General features: G+C 46.0%; 1 protein-coding gene across 3 annotated transcripts in view; it reads right to left on the minus strand.

The window, feature by feature from the left end:
• The window catches only part of orb2, a 210,754-nt gene that overhangs the window by 15,728 nt on the left and 175,758 nt on the right, over positions 1 to 19,268 (minus strand). For 2 of the 3 annotated variants that reach the window (XM_065475671.1, XM_065475669.1), the window contains one exon: positions 5,711 to 5,767. The exons of the other annotated variant lie outside the window; for it this stretch is intronic. In XM_065475671.1, the coding sequence (XP_065331743.1) occupies positions 5,711 to 5,767 (57 nt within the window). The remainder of the gene's footprint in view (positions 1 to 5,710; positions 5,768 to 19,268) is intronic. 3 annotated transcript variants of the gene reach the window in all.

The raw sequence follows: 19,268 nt of genomic DNA on the forward strand, positions 1-19,268 counted from the left end.
ATTACAACGATGCGTACTTAAAAAAATACATCTTGTAAAAGAATTAAAATATTATCGTGCACATCCACCCTTGCATAAAAATGAGCCAAAACTTGCAAAACGCAATCCGGCCCGGACTTTTATGAGGATAATGTAATGGTTGGAAAATTAAAAGGAAAGGGGCCGTTATTCCACACATTTTAAAACAGTTGAAAAGTATTCTCCGTCACAAAACGCGGATTTCGAGGGTGTCTTCCATTCCTGAGTGGCGGTGGATTTGGATTGAGTGATAAAACTGGAAACTATAGTTACACAGTAGCATCAGCTGGCGGTAGGAATTCGCGCACTAAAAGTTTCGCCCTCTCCTCCGCGTCTCGGCTGCATAATAAAATCGTTTTTATTATCATAAGCAATACACGAGCCATTACAAAATTGCGGTCATTAGCAGTAAAAAAGTTTTTTACTGCCTCGCCAACATAGAGCGTCGCTGGCTGGCGGAACGGTGCAGTTTTTTAATTTCTGTCGCGGCCGAAGAAATCGCGTGACTTTGGGCGAGAGAAAAAAGTCTAACACGAATCCACGCGTGTCAACCCCTTGGGGTGAGGCATCAATATTCATGATGGTACACACGTTCGGGGGACGCAGGCAGTGAGCTTACTTCCTCCATTTTTGCAAAACGCGCTCGATTTTATAGCGCTCTTTAGCCGAGAGAGGGCGGCAAATACGCAGCATATGCTAATGCTTTTATTGCATATTTTTATTATGATAATATTGCCGAGCGCAATATGAGCACTTGAGTGATTCGGCGGGGGCGGCTCCAGCCCCCGCCGAGCGCGTGCTGCAGCTCTTTTACGGCCGCCGCGTATAGGAAACACATTTGACGCTCGCTCGCTCGCTCGCAGAGATGCAACTTTTTACGATCGCGCGACATTATAGCGAGAGGCGCATTAACCCTTTTCCCTGGGCTGAGACGCTCGTTAAGTGACGAAAGATGCAACTTTTTTATCAGCGATTTGCATCCGCCTCTGCTGCACGTGCCTTCAGACCCTCGTGCTAATTAATTAAAAACTGTTGCCGGCGGACGTGGCCGGCCGGGCGAAAAGAAAGAGGCCGGCTTGATTGGAAAAGTTGGCAGGAAAGGAGAAAGCCGAGCGAGCGGTGTACGAAAGAAACTGTTGGCGTCATTGATTAATTTATTGCCCGCGAAACCACACGCTTGAGGAATTTTGCAGCACAAAAAGAGTTCAAAGAGAAATACCCGGCGTAAACTCGACGGTTTGTTTTTCGTACAGAACACATAATACCAGCAGGAGAAGTGTGTTTTGCTGTTTTATTTTCTTGCAAGAACGCCCACTAAACTTCTGACGTGACTTTTCAGTTCAAAAAGGGTGAAAGAGAAGCCGCAAATGTGGGCAAAGTTAAAACAGTTTACTTTTATCGATGTAAATAGGGCACTATATGCTTCGATGCTAAAGGAAAGTGAACCATAATATAATTTGTAGCATGCTGACCACGAAGCACTGCAAACAACTACTAAATTCTAGGTTTTTTTTAAGTTTAGTAAGTTAACATTTTTTTTTGATAAATTTGACTTCTTTGCGCAAGTCTGAAAACATAAATAGATTCTGGTACATGAAAAGCTCGTTTAAAAGATTGACGAGAAATATTGTTTTCTGGGTTGTAACATTTTTAGACAGTGCTCTTAAGGTCGTTGGGAGACGACGTAACTTTAATTAGTTCAAATTTGCGCGTTAAGTTAAGAGTTTTGGCAAGGCAAAGGCGCCTGCCAGTCACGCGGGTTGCCAGGCAGACAGACAAACAACGCAAAGAGTGCGCGGCGCGCGTTAATCTTGGCTGCAAAGGGCAAAGGTCTGTGCGATGCAAATACGGCCGCAAGACGCCCGTTTCCGGCGCTGCGGGGGCCTCCTCGGGACACTCTGCCGGGGCTAAACGGCCATTTTGGGAGGCATTAATATTAATTCCAAGGGCGGCGTCATCAATTTGGTGCCAAACTTCACATTCTCGCCATCGCTCCGGCCGTGCAGACAGCTTAATGTGCATGCAGGGCAGGCAGCTCGAGGCAGGCCGACGACTTGAATTATTTAGACCAGCCGGGCTGGCTGCTCGTGCGCGTCTCTCCATCATGCTTAATTGATATCAGCCAGATTAGCGCCGCTCGAGGGCCGCGTTTAATTACACACCATGCGAGCCGAGTTGTATGCAAAAGACGCCAGCCCCGTCGGCCGCCGCGTTCGCTCGCTCCTCCGGAGACGCCGCAATCGATAACACATACACACACCATCGACACCTATGTTGCTGTCAGCAGCGCACGCCTACTCGTCGTCTACACTATGATCCAACGCGCTCGATATGCAAATTCGCCGAATTCGCACGCTCCCGACGCCACGTGGGGGCGAGCTGAAATTTCATTAACCCCAGCCTGTTGTCATGGTAAATTTAGACAGTGTCGAGTCAATTTAAACTTGACAGCAGATTGACAAAAGAATAATAAACTTTGCGAAGAGTTTAATTTATTTTTGAATAAATAATGAGCATAAAATAAATATTTTCTACAAACAAATCTGAAAGCTAGAGCACCGTTGGTATTTTCGTAATCGGCAACAGCGTTGAAAATGTATTCTGGACAAAGAAAGCGGCCTGTACATTATGACGTCACCCCTGCATCAGTAGCAAAGATCAAGATGCGCTAACTCTTGCCGTGATTGTTGGACTGATTTTTGGATTTTTTCCTATCGCCATAGCTAATTTTTAATATCCAAGCAAATAAAAAAAATATTCAAACAGAACATCCAGAGCAACGGCCGTGTTGTGTCTTTACTGACGACTCTCTTTTTCCAGAACTGCAAATACAGAATGTTTTTTCAATGTCCTTGCGTCCTTAAAGTAAAAAAAACTTGTTTGATAGTTAAATTTTTTATATTAAACCGGATTACAGTATTTAATCTTTGATTAAAAGCCCTCTCCGTTGAATCTGTTGTTGGCGAGAGAAAATTAATTTCCGTTCCTGAAGATATGGAGTGTCATTAGCAGGAGTTCCATTTGAAATAGACCGATTTAGCGCCGTTTTTCACGTCCCCTCCTCAAAGGCTCATTTCTCATTCGCAAACCGCAGAAGGAATCAAGACACACGCACTGGCGAATCTATTCGCATCGTCGCGAAGTTTGTCACCGCGCGCGCGGCGGAATCGATCGGCTCTCTTCTCAATTGCCTTACTTATGCTGCACGCGGCGAAAGGGGCTTCCGCGTGCCGGCGGGGGAAATGAAGCTTTCGAGTGGGCACTTTTTGTCGCCGGGGACTATTGTCTGATAAGGGGGTCTTTCAAGATAAATGGCGGTTTGCCGAGCTTCTCTTGGCGCCTTGTCTCTAGGCCACAGCTAATCACCATAGAATGTGATCCGAGGTCACAGGCTGCGGTAATTAATACGATTATATATGATTCACTCATTTAGCACTGGCGGCGGAAGTGCACTACAAATCGCACTTGCAGATTAGTATTATGCAAAACTCGCAATGAACAGTTATTCAAAAGCAATAAAACGCCAATTACTAGCAGTATCGTCAATAACGGCAAATTCGCGTCGGTCCATAATCGTAAAGCGTGCGCCAAACGGGCTGGCGGTTCGATTCGCCAGCGCATTTTCCCTATCATTGAATTAAACTGAGATCACACAAGCATCAGCAGGAGCCGGAGCGCGATGCAATTCGAATCAATGGCAGTTTCCGGCACTAATTCCTTTTTAAAGCAGCCGGCTTCGCAGCTTCCGATGCACTGCCTGCTGCCGTGTGCATAAATTAAAATCAATTACCGTGCGAGTCAGCGGGAAATTCGCTCGGCCGGCGACTTTGCGACGCAAACAGCCCGTGTCCAAACAAATAAATCCCCTGGCTACGTGTGTAATTGCAGCGAGGGCCGAAAGGAATAAATTGCAGAATGCACCTAGCTCGGCAATTAAGCCCCTCTTGTCCGCCTGCGCCTGCAGTACGTCGATGCAGCGCGGCAAACTCTCCGTTATTGTATGTGTTATCCGGCTGTTCTGTGCGGATGAGATATTGTTAATAGCGGCCGTTATGCCCGTTTTATCTGCATAGATAGGACAATTCTCTCTCCCGCGGCGCTGCTCCGTTCTTGCATAATTGATTGCAAAATGCCCCCCGCTGACCGCTTTTGCCGACGCATGCACGGATTATATTTTGATCAAGTGCCGTCCACCGTGCATTGTCTTTTTATTTTAATTGCGTAATGTGAGCTTGCCGGGATTAGTCCGGTACGTACATACATTTTCCGACTCGCGCTGCGCGGTGAATTATCGCGCCCACGGCGCCTAGCTTTATTAAATTTCAGTCTCGGCTCTTTTGCATGAACGGTTGACACTTTTCACGACGGATAAGTTTCACACGGGGGATGTGACGACAGGGTCGAAATTATTACTGTTAAAGAAGTGTGTAGTTTTAAAACGCAATGCTTTTATTACTTCTAGCCGATATTTCTTTGCTGGAAATTATCTGATTCTTAATTTATTTCATGTAAGGTTTTAGCTGAACCCTTCTACTATCTACAAGTGCCCTTTGAGGGCGGCAGTGTATAAGTTATTTCTGGCTGGTAGCGGAAATCAGCAATATTGACCCCGAGACTTCATATTTTCTGCCTCGCTCTGTATTTTGGCCGTGCTGAACTTTCGCCTTCAGTCTTTGTTCTTTGAAATAAGCGAGGGCGGAGTTGCCTTGTCGAGGACTCGAGACGCTGCGAAACTTGTCCTTTCAGACCCAACTCTGCGTCATATATATTTCCACCCTCTTTGCTTCTCTCCGAAAAGCACAACAAATGAATAATTAAATTCAACAATTTCAAGGAAAGTTGGCAGGCGCGGTGTGAGCGAGCGGCGAAAAAATAAAAATAGAGGAAACGAAAGAAGAAACATTTACTCGTGCAGCTGTTTATAACCGCAAAAGCATCTTTGTACTGCTCTGGTGCCATGGCGTAATTTATGCGTTGTCACGTACGCGCCGAAACGCAATAACACAAACTTTATTCCGATCGTTTCCGCACGAGACTCGGCGTTTTCATTATATTTTTATTTCCTTCGTTCCGGATTTAATGTCACACACAGCGGCGGCGCGCAGCTTTGCGGTTTGGGGTTTAATGTGCTCGCAAATCCCGGCGTCTTCTTTTATTCATTTATCATGCCGCTGATCATCCGCCCACCACGGCGACCTCGCCGGCTCAAGAGAGCTTCTTACCCCGTCTTATTTTTATTGACTACAAAGGCCGTTTTATTGCGGCGGGACGCGCAAGAGAATATGGAGGAGTAAATATGTCCAGGGTGGAGCAAAAAGCAAGGAGACACTGCTGCCGGCGCTTTGACAGACAGGGCAATTAAGTCGTTGCGGAGGCGAGCGCCACCAAGAGCAGACCAAGTTTCGTCTCTTTGCAAAATGACAGTTTATTTATACGCGTTTCTTTGCCATGAGAAAAAGTCTGCGCTGCCTGTGCCTCGTCATCTTTCCAGCCGACAGGAACAATAGACGCCTTCTTGATCCATTCCGATCACAAAGATATCTATAGGCGAACAGTACCAAATGACCTGTCTATTTACGAATTTCTTCGAAAAACTGGCAATGAAAATAGCCACTGAATGCGGGCTGTATATTATACACGGAAGACACGGTCGTTGAAAGTTTTTATCCGCAAAACACGATTTCATTCTTACCGTATGTTTTCGGCTCTTTCGGTATGAAATGTTGTTGGTTACGGTAGTTATGCTTACCTGGAATCAGAAAGAATGAAAAATACTGTTATTCACTTTAAATACGAGTCGAGTTTAATTTGACATTTCAAAATGGAGGCGGGTTTTCATCATTTACCAAAAAAATAGTAACTTGGGCCCAGTTAGGCTTTGTTCTCCTGAGTAAAGTCTCCTCGTGGGTTTTGCCAGAAATTTTTTACTCCAGTTAATATGGATATGGAAATTTGACTTGCATTGAAGACTAGTAAAGAATACGTAGAACTCTCTCAAATCCAGATATGCTTGAAATTATTCGTACTAGACAACCCGTGAAGCACGTCTGCCGAGAGGATTGCATACTTATTTAATCCAGCGGTTCGTTACATGTAGCTCTCCGGTAAGCCGTTTCGCAGTGCTACAAAGAGACAACACAACGTCCAGGAGCTCACTCTCATCTGTCGGCGAGGACAGCCACAAATCCGTTTAAAAACACATTTTTTAGGAAAGAGAATTCCGCACCGGCTTTCTAAATGGTATACGCGGCGGCCACTGCTATATATCATCGAATTTTGACTGCCGCAGGTAGAAATCTCAATTTTGCGCCCGGCCGGTATTAATTTCGCACCGGGATCACGCACCTGGGCCTAATATTTCATTTCTCCTGCGCTCTCGTCGGCTTGAGCCCCAAAGTCCGGAAATCCCATGGAGCCCGCCCAGCGTTTCTCTCGCAATTCCGCGCTCGTGCATGTGCCACTTTGGTCCCTCAAGGCCTAAAAGGCTGGTGCTCTCGGGGCTCTCCCTAGAGTTCTTGCCACTGGCAAGATGAGATGGCGACGCAGCTAGATTATGCGCACGCGATCCTCCTCATTCACTTGTCAAGTTAATTGCATAATCTAGTGCAGGAGAGACGCGAGAGACGCGACGAGAGAGAGAGAGAGAGAGATCCACTCACATGTGAATTATCAAAGGGGCCGTTCATCAGTGGCGTACCTTCGACTTCGTATGTATTTCTAAACCATTGAATACTTCTGATAAACAACATTTCCATTTCATTCGATTTTTTAATTTAGTACAAATACTCTTCCAACTGCAATAATTATGAGATTAGTACCTGATAAGAGGCAGTTTTCAAGGAGATGATCGTTAACAATGCTTATGCTAAGTAAGTCCTATTCGCGTGCTTGAAAATCACGTAAAGCTATTAACAATTGTATGCTAATACTCAAGAGTCCCAGCCAGTTGCAAGCAATAAAACATGAGCGATAAGGACAGCAACAGGAAGCCTACCATAAAATTCGTGCCTAGTGGAGCCATATCACAAAACATTAGCAACGTGCAAGCGAGTGCATTCCAATAAGAAGTAATAAATTTCCTGAATGTTTCTTTCATAATCTTGTTTTGTTCTTTTCAAAACAATTAAAGCCAAATCGGGCAGACATCATTTTTTTTCATATAAAACGTGGGGGGACCAGAAAATAATAAATATTTCATATCAAAAATAAGAATTGATCGAATTGATGAAAATGAGAATTCAATACGCCATTAACTTTGAAGGAATCAAAATATCGCGGAGAAATTTTCAAATGTTTGACTCGTCTTTGCAATTATTTGAGCAACGGCACACTAAACGCTTGGAAACAATGGAAAACACGCCACTGGCTCGGAGAACACATGTCTACCGTGCAATGCCTAGTCTGTTTTCTGCCACTCAACTTCAGGTGCTTAGGTATGTTACGTGCCGCGACACCGCACCCCCCACCCGTCATTATCACTTACACCCCCGTGCTTTTGCAGCGAGCTAAAGGGTTCTTCTCTGTGCATGCAGCGTAATCATCATCACCATTCCACGGCGCGGTGCTATTGCTGCAGTCCGCGGGGAAGGAAGACAGATTGCCGCTCGCGGAGACGTCTGTCTGTCCCCGTCCCGGCCGTGTGCGTGCACTTGTTTCTCGCGCCCTCTCGCGCGGCTGGCGTGAGTGGCGGATTTGTCATGGTGATTAGCACCCCGGCAGCAAGCATTAGCCCGGATAATTTATTGCTGCGAAGACGCTGTTGCGATAGGTGGAAACAAAGGATGATCGTCATTAATTTGGCTTGTTAGCGATCAATTGCGAGCAACGGGGTGCAGCGACGCACGCGAACCGAGCACTCTCTCGTGACGAAGAATTAAGACGCCTCCGCGATGGTTGTTTTGTCGCGTTAACGCCCGCTCTTGACGAAGTGTTTGGCAAGCCATTTGCTGAACCGGAAATGTGGTTGTGTATTTGCATTGACTAGGCCGATATACGGATGGATATGGATTTCTCTTGTACATAATAATCACAAATTAGATTCAAATCAATGTCTACGCCTCTTTCTTTAGTGTTTTTTTCTTTTTTTTTAATAGGACGAAATTCTTATTCCAAAATACATAGGGCTTTATTTTCTAGTTGTTTGGTCACCGTCACTGCGCTTGGAATGTTGCTGCCACCACTTTCCCTTTCGTCGCCAAGATCTAATTTCGCGCGGTCAGTCAAAAGTCACCCCTCTGGCATTCCCACTTTTGATGAAGCCGTGAATAATGGAGCCGTCTCGACCGCAGCTCCGCATTTTTCGCCGGGCAATCTCGGGCGCGCAAAGCGAAACTTTGCTAATTTTAATACCAAACTCAGGCGCGCGCATTCTTCGCAGAGAGGGAAAGTAAGCAATTACGCCTGTCCGCAAATTCCTAGCCTAGGCGAGATTCACCTGGCGTGCGTCCGGCATTAATTATAAACTTGTCACTCTCCCTAAAGCCCTCTCCAGCTGGCCGGCCGCGCGCAGCTCTTTGTTGTGAATATTAATATACGCGTCACCGGGCACCTCGTGCCATATCTCTCTCTCTCTCCTCTAGCAGAGGCAGAGAGCGGGCAAACTTTTTGCCTCGCTTGGCTACTTGCATGCGAGTCCCCAGCTCTCGAAATGTAATTACAGCCAAGCAAAACACACCAGGCTAATCGTAAAGTTGCGGCCGAAGAGAAATATGACGAGAAAACGCTCGTACAGAGAGCGGAAACCACATTAAAGCCCACGCCGGCGCAAATTGGATTTTTTTTCCAGCAGCTCGGTTATGAGACATCCCCCGAGGGGCACAGTTTGCCCACTAAATTGATACAATTATCTTTTATCAACCCCTTCTGGCCGTATTAAGCGCCGCGGACCGTCGGCCGCAATTTGGTAATTGCCAAAGAGGGTATGCTTGCGAAACTACGGCTGTGTCCAGCGATGATGAGCGTGCGACGCATGTCAAAATTCGAGCTGATGAATTTTTTAAATGACGCCGGACACACACATGCACTCCCCTTTCGCTCTTGGGGATTAAATTTTATGACGCAGTTATGCGCCGCCGGAACAGATTCTTGCCAGCCAGAGTGGACACTTGCGTTAATTAATTATGACTCCATGATGAATTCTGCGGCGAGAGAAACGGCTGCGTTTCCTCAAAATTAATGTTGTGGTGCTTGGTGAATTTTCTTCTGAATTTTATTCAAGGGGAAATTTTTGGAACGCTCAGGAGTGCTTCTATTTTCTTAAAATAATATTTTGCTTTCTGAACTCCCGTTATAAAAAATTTAAATTTATAGACGAAATTGTAAATTAAATTAAATGCAATGGGGCGCTCCTACAGTTAAGTAATATTTATGCTCATTTCGTGGAAAAGCTGGTTTCTCCTTGCAGATAAATACGTAATTTGGCAATTTTTGCCGGGGAAGATATGGCCACCCCACGCGGAGTAAATTAATAAACTGCGCTGCTTGGCGTTGTAAATGGAATGGACACATTAATTACCGTGTTTTTCGCATGCGAACCGCAAACCCTATGCTCACTCTCTCTCACTCCAGATGTGTGCGGTCGCCGAAAATTTCCGAGTGCGCGACGAGGAAAAATTGTTACGAAACAAAGAGGAGTAAGGGTTGCGTTTTTTACACCCCCTTTCATATTTAACACAAAGGAGAAAAACTGAGGCAACAAACAATGGCGAGCGAAGGGAGAAAACGGCGAGCAGGCAAATTATATATTTAAGCAGCAGCAGCCTATCTCTGGCTGCCGTGTGCGGGATTATAATTAATAATTAGCGCGCACAATGAAACGGCCCGAGCGAAATGATGCACAAGAAAAACGCGCGCGCACAATGCATCACTCGCTGCTGCGGAATTACGGCCCAAATCCTTTACGTCAGTGGAAAAATAGGCCCGTGTGCCGCTCGCAGCAGTTGTGTTGTTTTTTTATTTCGCGCTTCCTTTTGCTTCTTCAGAAGGATTAATTAAATTCGTAACAACTCGGCAAGAGGCCCCCTTTGTTTTCCGATTTTTGTTGTTCGCCACCTGCTTTCTTCCTTCGTCAGACGCTGGGGGACTCGTTATTTAAGGGGTAATTACTTGTTTTTGGAAAATTCGGAGCCTCCCTCGGGCAAGAAAAGGATTATTTCCCCCTTTTTTAATTAGTCGTTCGGACTTTCAAGCCATTCGTTTCCATTTCCCTGGATTTTAATGAAAAGGAGCAAGATGAAATTTAATTCATTATAGATATCCAGCAATTTATTATTATTTTCTAGTATAATTAAACCTCGCACCATCAAAAGGGAGCACGATAGGCCCTAAGCGTGACTAAAGAGTTTTTTAAAATGCAATAAATTTCCCATGTATCTGGAATTCAATTAATCTGATTAAAAGTTCCACCCTCGGCACAAAAACTGACCCGGCGAGTTCAAAGGGCTGCAAAACGCGGGAGATAAAAGACGGCGCGTTTTTGCACCCCTGTGCCGTCACCAGTAATTAGCCAGCTTGTGATTGTCGAACCAAAAAGAGTGTGTTGCAAAGTGAGCTTCCGGCCGGCGATCAGCGAGCAGCCCCCATTTGCACAGTCCAAAGCCACCCTTCCTCTTTTTCCTCGGGCGGCTCGAACAGGTGATTTAATGGCCGATTAAATTTGCATCAGTGGACTGCTGCGCACAGTGGCACGGAGGAAAAAGGCATGCGCTCGCCACCCTCTCTCTCTCTCCGTACTCACGGGAGTTGTGTAGTGAGTGCACGCCGGCTGCTTGATCAATAGGGAGGTTTGCACCACCACGCGCCAACACACTCACACACCCGGCCAAGATTTTTCCCAGGGCCGCTGGGGCGCCGGCGCCTTCCAAACGCTGCCGGCTCGATTCATAGATGGAGCGGCCGCCTGCGGGCCTCGAATTTAATCAAATTCGGCGCCGTTTGATCGCCAAAGGGTGTGTTTTGGGGCTGGGTGGGGGGGGGGGGGTGACCTCGATCGCGGCGTGCTCATTCAACTTCGCAGTCACACAGCTGTGATCGCAGAGATTTTGCTAGTGAAAAATTACTAGCGCTTTCCACGATTGAAATTCTGCACGCCGCTCACGTTTCTAGTAAATCTCTTTGGGAAACTTTCGACGGGAAATCATCTTTTGATGCATATAAATGCACCGCGCAAATCCAATTTGTAAAGTTTGCCGGCTTTAAGAGCGAATCTGGTTTCCTTCACTTTAGAGAGAGCGCAGCAGAATATTTTGTACTTTCTCAAAACGACAGTTTTTTCACCTTTAGAGGGACGGAGCGACAATAAGCCTGTTGACGAGTTCAATTTCAAGAGGCAAACATAACTTGACGGAGTTCAAAGGCACTCATTAAGCCGTGGAAAAGCCGTTTTGATAACGACGTCGAAGAGCATCAACAAACCCCTCATTACGACAAGTCCGTGCACCGAAAATGCTGCTGCTGTGTGCGAGCGCACAGCCAAATGGCGCATGAATAGGTCATTTAATGAGAGGGCGCCGGCAGCCGGTCCGACGGCAAAAAGGGTCGAATAGAAATAGATCCGGGCGGGCTCGTTTGCATGCAAGACGGAAAAATTGGCTCGCAGGCCGAATGATGGATTTCGTTAGGCAGCGCGAGCGCAGTGAAAATATTTTCATATCGGTCCTCTTTGTTATTGCAGAAGGAGCAGGAAATGTGTGCTTTACTTTTCGGTCCGTCAAGTCGAGAAGCCGTGGGCGAAATTTTTCCCTCGCCAGAGCAGAGTGCTAGCTAGCTTTTGCTCTAGCCGGCCAATAAAAACTTTTGGCGCACGTTCATTGTCGGAAAATATCACCAAGGCCGCTTCTGCAACAATAACCGGCCGAGAGGGCGTTTGTTACGATCCTAACGCGCACATGGGGGGCAGGCCAGAATTCCCGAATTGATGTTTTAAAGCTGAAATTAAAGGAATATAGACTGTAGATTGAATGAATGAAATGTCTAGGTCATTAATTTCCTCGCGTATAATTCTTCCATAGAAAAATAACCATGGATAACAAAATTTCGAACGCGTTCGGAGTACAACGTTTACACACACGGTTTCATTGGCTTAAGATTCCTTCTGCTGCACACAATGAGTTTTCCCTCCTTCGATAAAGTGTTGGGTCCACAGCTATAGAATTTTGGCTATATTAAATAAAATTTATTGTGCGAAAGGACACAATGGTGCAAAGACCCTTAGCGCGTCCAGAATCTTTTTGTGTGCGGTTTTTTTTATTCATCTTCTGCACCGCTTTTGTCGGAGGGAAAACGCTGCACGCTGTTTGGCAGACTTTGCTTCATCTCTGCAGAACGATGAATATTGACAGGAAAATGCTTTGCGGAAAAGAAAATATTCCTTTCTGCTGTCGTACAAAGAGACACGCAGCGAGCGAGCGAATCCGCCGCGCTTGCCCCTGCCGGGGATATTGCAAAATTTCGCGCAGAGGTGCTCCTTTCTGTGCAGGAAAAGTCTTTTTCGCACGCAGACGACAGCTGCTTTCATGCCAATATTCAGCGATGAATGCGTAATTTCGGCAGTTTCCATCCTCGCCCTGTGAGCTGGAAACGCTTTTGCGAAATGGCGACGGCGCTACTTAGACTGAGAGTGGAGACTGCAGAACGAGGGAATTATTCACTTTGACGTGCAGCACAAAGAGAAAAGAACCGGCGGACAACTCCAAAATTTAACGCACAACCGCGTGGACCACGAAAACATGTATCAATTAGAGGAAAAGCGCGCTTTGCACATAAAGTCTATCTCGATGATATTTATTTCGTGCCCCTCCGGTGATAATTTGGTTATCATTTCGTGCCTTTGCCAGCCGCCACCCAATCTGTTTGTTATTCGTTCTAAAACAAAAAAAGACAGCGAATTTCCGCAAGAAGGGCTCCTTTGTCAGCGGTAGCAAATATTTTCCATTGGAAAAAGTCAACAATCGGCGTCCGCCTGATCGATTTTGCGTCAGTGAGGCAGTTTTTATATAAAAATCCCCGGCGTGTCGACAAGCGCCGTCAATCCATCTCCCGCGACCGACGGTGGTAGAAAAAATAAAAAAAGAATTCGCCTCGATTTGCTGGAGCCGGCCGATCGATGCAAGTCGGTCGGTTGGCACGAGCCGGCCGGTGACGTCACCACCCGGAACGTGCCTCTGCGCCGACACGTGGTCGCACCACCGAGGGAGTATCGACCCGGCCGGCAATGCCACTGCACCCGACAGAATGCATTTTGCTGGACACGCTGACTAAGCCGGCCGCTCTAATCCCGAGTTACGGTTGTCCCCGACGCATTCTTCCCATTAGGCGCAATCTCGGCTGGTCGTTTCTCGAGGATGACCACAAAAGCCGCACCCTCGGGACGGAATTTTTTTCCTAAGGGATAATTATTATTATTGGCTTACAACTTGTTTACGGCCTGTTTGTTTGCCAAGTCTGCAAGCCAGAAAAACAATAAACTCAAGAAAATCGGATTGTTAGGAGGGGTTTTGTGTCCCTGCGAGATAACGCATGAATACGTGCGCACGTACTTCGGTATTTCTACGAAATGCGAAGCTAAATTGGCATCGACATTTCCACTGAAACCTATTTCAATGAGTAAGCTACTCTGCTTTTGGGAAATGTGGTCTCTATAATTTGCCTAGCCTCACGTCGCGGGTCTTGTCTAACTTTGAATTAGTATTGATTTTAGAATCAAAGGGTATTTTGAGAGAGCAACCGACAAAAACTTCCTATCGCTGTGCCGTGAATAATTTAATATGCGACTCATTTAGACCGGCAGGGGAATCATTTCGCCAGCTCTGACCTTTCGGACGTGTTCAATCATCATCAAGCCACGTTTCCTGTGCTCTTCTTCTCCCGTGCGGATTGAATTTCCACGAAAGACGCATAAAAGCCAAGCAAATTTTAATGATGCTGCCAGAGCAGCTCGCGCGTTCATCCAACGACCTTTTGAAATTTTAACAACGAACGGCATCGGGGTGAAATTTCCCATCGCTTCTCTTCCAATTAAAAATGAATAACTGAGCGCGCGCTGCCGGCGTTTTGATGGCTGCTGCTGGATTTGTTCTTCCCAAGAGATAGCGAAGAGATGTGATTGCGATTCAAAATTTGATGCAAAGTTTTTCAATCTGCGCGCCTGCAGGCCAGGTTGTGCGGATTAATTGACACCCGGCCTTTCTTCCGCCGCGTTTCCGACGGTAGAACTTCCCCACGATCCGAACCTGTTTGGAAACTGGTGCACGGAGGTGCGATCCTCATTTATGCACCCTCTGCAGTTGGAAATTATAGACTTGCCCTTTTCTTTTATCGCTCTGCCAGCACGCGATGCGGCACAGGCCTGCAACGCCTGCTGGAGATGTGAAAAATATTAAATTTTATTCGGAAACGCTCGATATTTCCGAACCGAATCGAGTGGAAGACAGGTCTGTATTTCATTCAAAGTATCACTATCAGTCGATAAAACTCTACTGGAAATAAATGCTCTTTATTAGAAGAGAAAAAATTAAAATCAAATCAAAAAATGGCTCCAATGAGTTGTCGATTAATTAACGTTACTTATTACCCAGTTATAAATAATGCATTCTAAGCCTAAATTGGCTATGGCTGGGTATGTTAAAGCGCCTGCATGGAATCGCTCTTATGCAGCCGTCACGACACGGCTGCTTGCACAGTTGCATTCGGCCCCTGCCGCGATTCAACGACAGCAGCAGTCGTTCGCACACACAGTCATGCAATCGCCTCTCTTCTTGACTGACGCGAAACTTTTTCAATCAATAAAATATACATACATGCGGGGAAAATGAGTCGTGAAAAGTTGAACGACCAGAGGAAGAAAGAATAATATGAGAACTCGTCGTCGGGGATGCAAACAGTTTTCAGTCCCTTTCCCGTTTCGTGTATTATTGATTGGTTGCTGTGCCGCCGGACGAATTGTTATTGGAAAAAGTGGAATGCATATAAAAATAAAGTGGCTATTTGGTATATTGAGATATGATATGCTTTCAATGTGTACTTGCTTCCAGCTTGTCAAAGAGGAGCGTCTTTTCCAAGAAAATACGTGGCAAAAACGGGGTTTTAGCCTCCTCTACATGCATGGGTTTATAGTTGTTGTGTGATTTGAGTTTCCAGCCGGTTGGTCTGATTCGCATAAATATATATCCCATGGTGTATGCGTCTGATCTGTCCAATTACACGCACGAGACGAGCCAAAAAGTGCCGCTTTCCGCCCCTTTGGCCGCGTGCTCGGTCCAATTAGCACCGCATCATCAACAGAACGTCAATTAAGTGCAAAATAATCAAATTCCACTCGACCATCAGTTCCACCGGTCAGCAGAAATTCAGCAGAGACGCCATGCGAATAATTCATTGGATCGGCGGCGGGCGGGCGGGCGAGAACAGGCCAGCAGTGACAAAACAAGGCCGGAGCAAACAAACAGAGCGACAAACAAGAAGAGTACTCACTCTCGCTGCCTCTGCGTGCGTCATCCCGTCACTTTTCCCACTGTAATTATAAAATCGATAGCGCGCGCGGTGGCGCAGCCATTCGGCGCGACGAGTGTGGTTGAGCCGACGGGATTTAGTTTTGATCGCGATTTGATTGGTGATTTTTGCTTTAAAGCCCTTTCCGTTGGCCGGCCGTTGACTTTAGCAGCTTCGTGCAAAGTTTTCTGTGGCTTTCCAGAAAGTTGCTCACTGCCCGCTTTAGGGCGGCTGGCTTCGCAACTTGCAATTTATTCAGAGGGACGTAGACAGTGGGCTGTAAATTTTGATTATGCTTCAACCAGATTTTTCAGGGAGAGAGCACGCTTCTCTTTTAAAAATAAATGCAAAAAAGGGAACCAAAGCCCAAGTCTCGAGCTCAGAGGAATTTTATACTAGACCCGCTCTAAGAGCTGGCACGTTCCCTTGTGCGGTGGGCTCGAATTTCAATGACAATAATTTTGGACCGTTTTCAAAAGTTTCCCCGTAGATCTTGTCTTCCTTCCTTGCACTGCAGTCCCGGGCAAACCACAACCCTTTCCGCATGGGGGCTCATATCTTTTCATTTCGCAGGCGCAACTTTGGCCATATTTCGGGAGGAAAAAAGAACCGCTTCTTTTCGTCCACTCTCGATAAATTTCCATCAGCACTCTGCTTCACTGTTACCTAAATCATCATCATGAAAGATGCACGGGAAGCACAAAGGCCGGAGGCAAAAAAAAAAAATCGCAGTGTCACTGTTACGGGGGTGAATTACGAGGCGGGACGGGCCGGCAAAAAGCGGTGATAAAACAATGCAAGATGATCAGCGTGCGGCCTCATTCCGTCCACATCGACCCCCGAAGCTGGAGGGGTGCGCGTTTTCCCTCGCCGCTGCGACAAAGCTGGGGCACACACCCCACGCGCGCGCGAGTGCTAGACGGGCGGGGAGGCGGTGGTGGGGGAAGGGCATTCACCCTTCCCTCCCGTCGTCAAATCCATGAATGAAATCTGGGGCCGCAAACACACGGCGGCAGAGTACACACGCCGGCGGACGGATTGCGCCCGCCGCCGCGCGTAGTTTTACTATACGTACACTTGCACCCCCACCCCACTCGCCCCCTCGCGCGCACAGGGCGGCCACCCCCGTTTCGGTCGCATTCCGGCTAATAGCGCCCGCAATGGACATTCAAATGAATGGCGAAAATATTTCCGAGGCCGCCGACCCCGAGCCGAACGCCACCCCCGCCGCGGGGGTGGTCTCGCAGCAGGGTGGGTTGGTTTTGCGTGGTTTGATTGCTCTTGGACGCGGGCACAAATCTTTGTGGAAGTGTTCGAAATTTTTTTCTTTTTATTTTTAACTTGAAATAATTTATCTAAGGATACCTCATGATTTTTCATTCTTGATAATTTCGATAATTTTCGTGCATTATTCATTTTGGCAATATCAAAACTCATTTGTTGCAATGTCGAATATTCGAAAAGCTTTTCAAGGTGACAAATTTAAAGACGGATTCAACTATTCGATTTTAATATCAAACATTTTTCAATGAAGAGCTTGATCGTTGCCGTTTTTATATGAAAATAATAATTGAACCAGTGTTTTTTTTAATTAAATTACAGCAGAACGGATTCATGACCATTGAAATCCTTAAACACTTGAGGCTCTTCAAGAGTCTTTAAAATTACCACATATTTTTATTTTCTCCCATTAATTGATCGGACAATCAGCGAGTACTCATTTTAATTCGTTTGAGAAATTCCGTGGCCAAGTTTTTTGGCCTCAAGCTTCTCAATGAGCAGATTCGGCGACTACTTTTGTTTGATATGATGATTCGTTTGAAGTTTCTCTCTACCGCGCTGATTGGGTTTTGTGTGCTGGTGGCGGGCGGATGCCGCTGATGCACCCATTGTTCCCGCAACCCTCTGCGCTGAATTTGCATGTGTGTGCAGGAATTATGCTGAATTTTGTTTGAACTGGCACTGCAATAAGCAGCCACGTTTTGTTTGGACGGATTTTGTTCGAAGCCCCGAGTTGTTTCTGGCAATTAAAATTGGATTTGTTTTGTCATTCTAATCGCATTCATTATTTCCGGTAATTACGCTGACAGGATTGAAAATGCAAATGAGGATCGCATGAATGTCGTTCCAATTCTGTTAACTCAGAGACAGTTTTTCTATTACGAGAGATGGATATTCATTGCTCTCATAACGAATGCACTGAATTCAAATTGGATGTTATTCCTACGTACGGTGATTCGTTTTATGCATCTAGCTCTGAACAATCGCGACAACGAGTGCATTTTTATCCGCAGCTTGAAGCAGCTGTGCACATTCTCGAGTAAAAACATGATCCCTCTTTGGCGTAAAAAATCGATCAAATTGCATGTGAGTGCTCTAGATTTTGCAGTTTCAGTGCCGATAAAACTGCAGTCCACATCTGCTGCAACAATTTCTCTTCTCGCCATAAAAAGTGCTGTTGGGCGCTGTAAAAATGATTCACGCTGCTCTCTGTCGGTCGGCAGGTTTCTAGACTAGTGTCGACGGCAATTTAAAAAGCAGAGCGGCAGAATATAAAACACTAAACGAGCCCGCGAGTAAAGGGATAGCGCCTCCTTGTAATATAATAAAATGGTAATTTACTCTCGATCGCGCGTTCGGTGCAAATGCGCGTTCACTTTCGAGCCCGTTCAAATAAAACAACGGTCAGCAGATCTGAACGTGACTTGCTCTAATCAGACAAGCGGACGCACTTCTTAGAAAGTTGTTTTCGGCCGGCAAACGAGCGCAATGAGACTCGCAACGCTCGCAGCGACCAATGTGTAATTAACTAAACGCTTTATCTGGGCCTCATTTGTTAATGAAATCAACGGTGCGGGCGTGATTTGTAAATCAACCAGCGTGAAACTTTTTACACACACGTGACTCCGCCAAAATTACATACAACGCCTATGGGCTGCAAAGGCAACGTTGCTTCCTAATTTTTCCCAACTCATCTTTAAGCCAATTGCTTTCCATCGAAAGAAGTGTTTTGTGAATTCTCATGCTCGAGTTACGAGATTTGGCTTATATTTAAGTAAAAAATTGGTTCAACTTAATAAAATTTGACCTGATTCCCAATTGATCCGAAGCCAAAAATTATTACTTAACACATTCCCTCTATATTCAGCGCACGCAAAGTAATGAAACTTAATTTAAAACCAACCATTCTCCTGGTGTGGCCTGCAAGAACAAGATTTAAAATTTTACCGCGGAGAACTAGTTTGAAATTAGATGAAAGTGGAAAAAAGGAGCAGCAGGTTTCTTCGGTGTGGTTTGTTGTACCTGCACACGTTTATTGATTGTATATAGTCGGCGGGACTGGCTGACTCCCAGTCATCGACCGACGCTTGGTTTCGGGTGACGCAACCGTGTTGTTGGTGTCGTTGAAACTGACACTTTGCTCTACATTAGGCTTATCTGCTGGGCGTTCAATCAAATCGTATGCATACGACGGTCGACTTAATATTTCACGATCCAGCTAGTCGAGCATAAAATCCAGCCACCTGTGAGTTGCACATTCTTACGCCGTTGAATCCTGCTCTTTGCGTTTCGATCATTTCATTATGTGCCACACATGCGCTATTATGCGTCGTTGGAATCCGGTTTTTCACGCTGAATGGTCCGCAGTGATTTGTGTTTTTATTTAAAATGTGAACGCCCTTGCTTTTTTAGAGAAGCAGAGAGCGCTTGACAAATCTCATGAACGCAAACGTATCTGGGTCATGCATATTAGTGTGTGTCGT

This window comes from Cloeon dipterum, chromosome 1 (genome assembly GCF_949628265.1).
Source record: "Cloeon dipterum chromosome 1, ieCloDipt1.1, whole genome shotgun sequence".
Classification (NCBI taxonomy): Eukaryota; Metazoa; Arthropoda; class Insecta; order Ephemeroptera; family Baetidae; genus Cloeon; species Cloeon dipterum.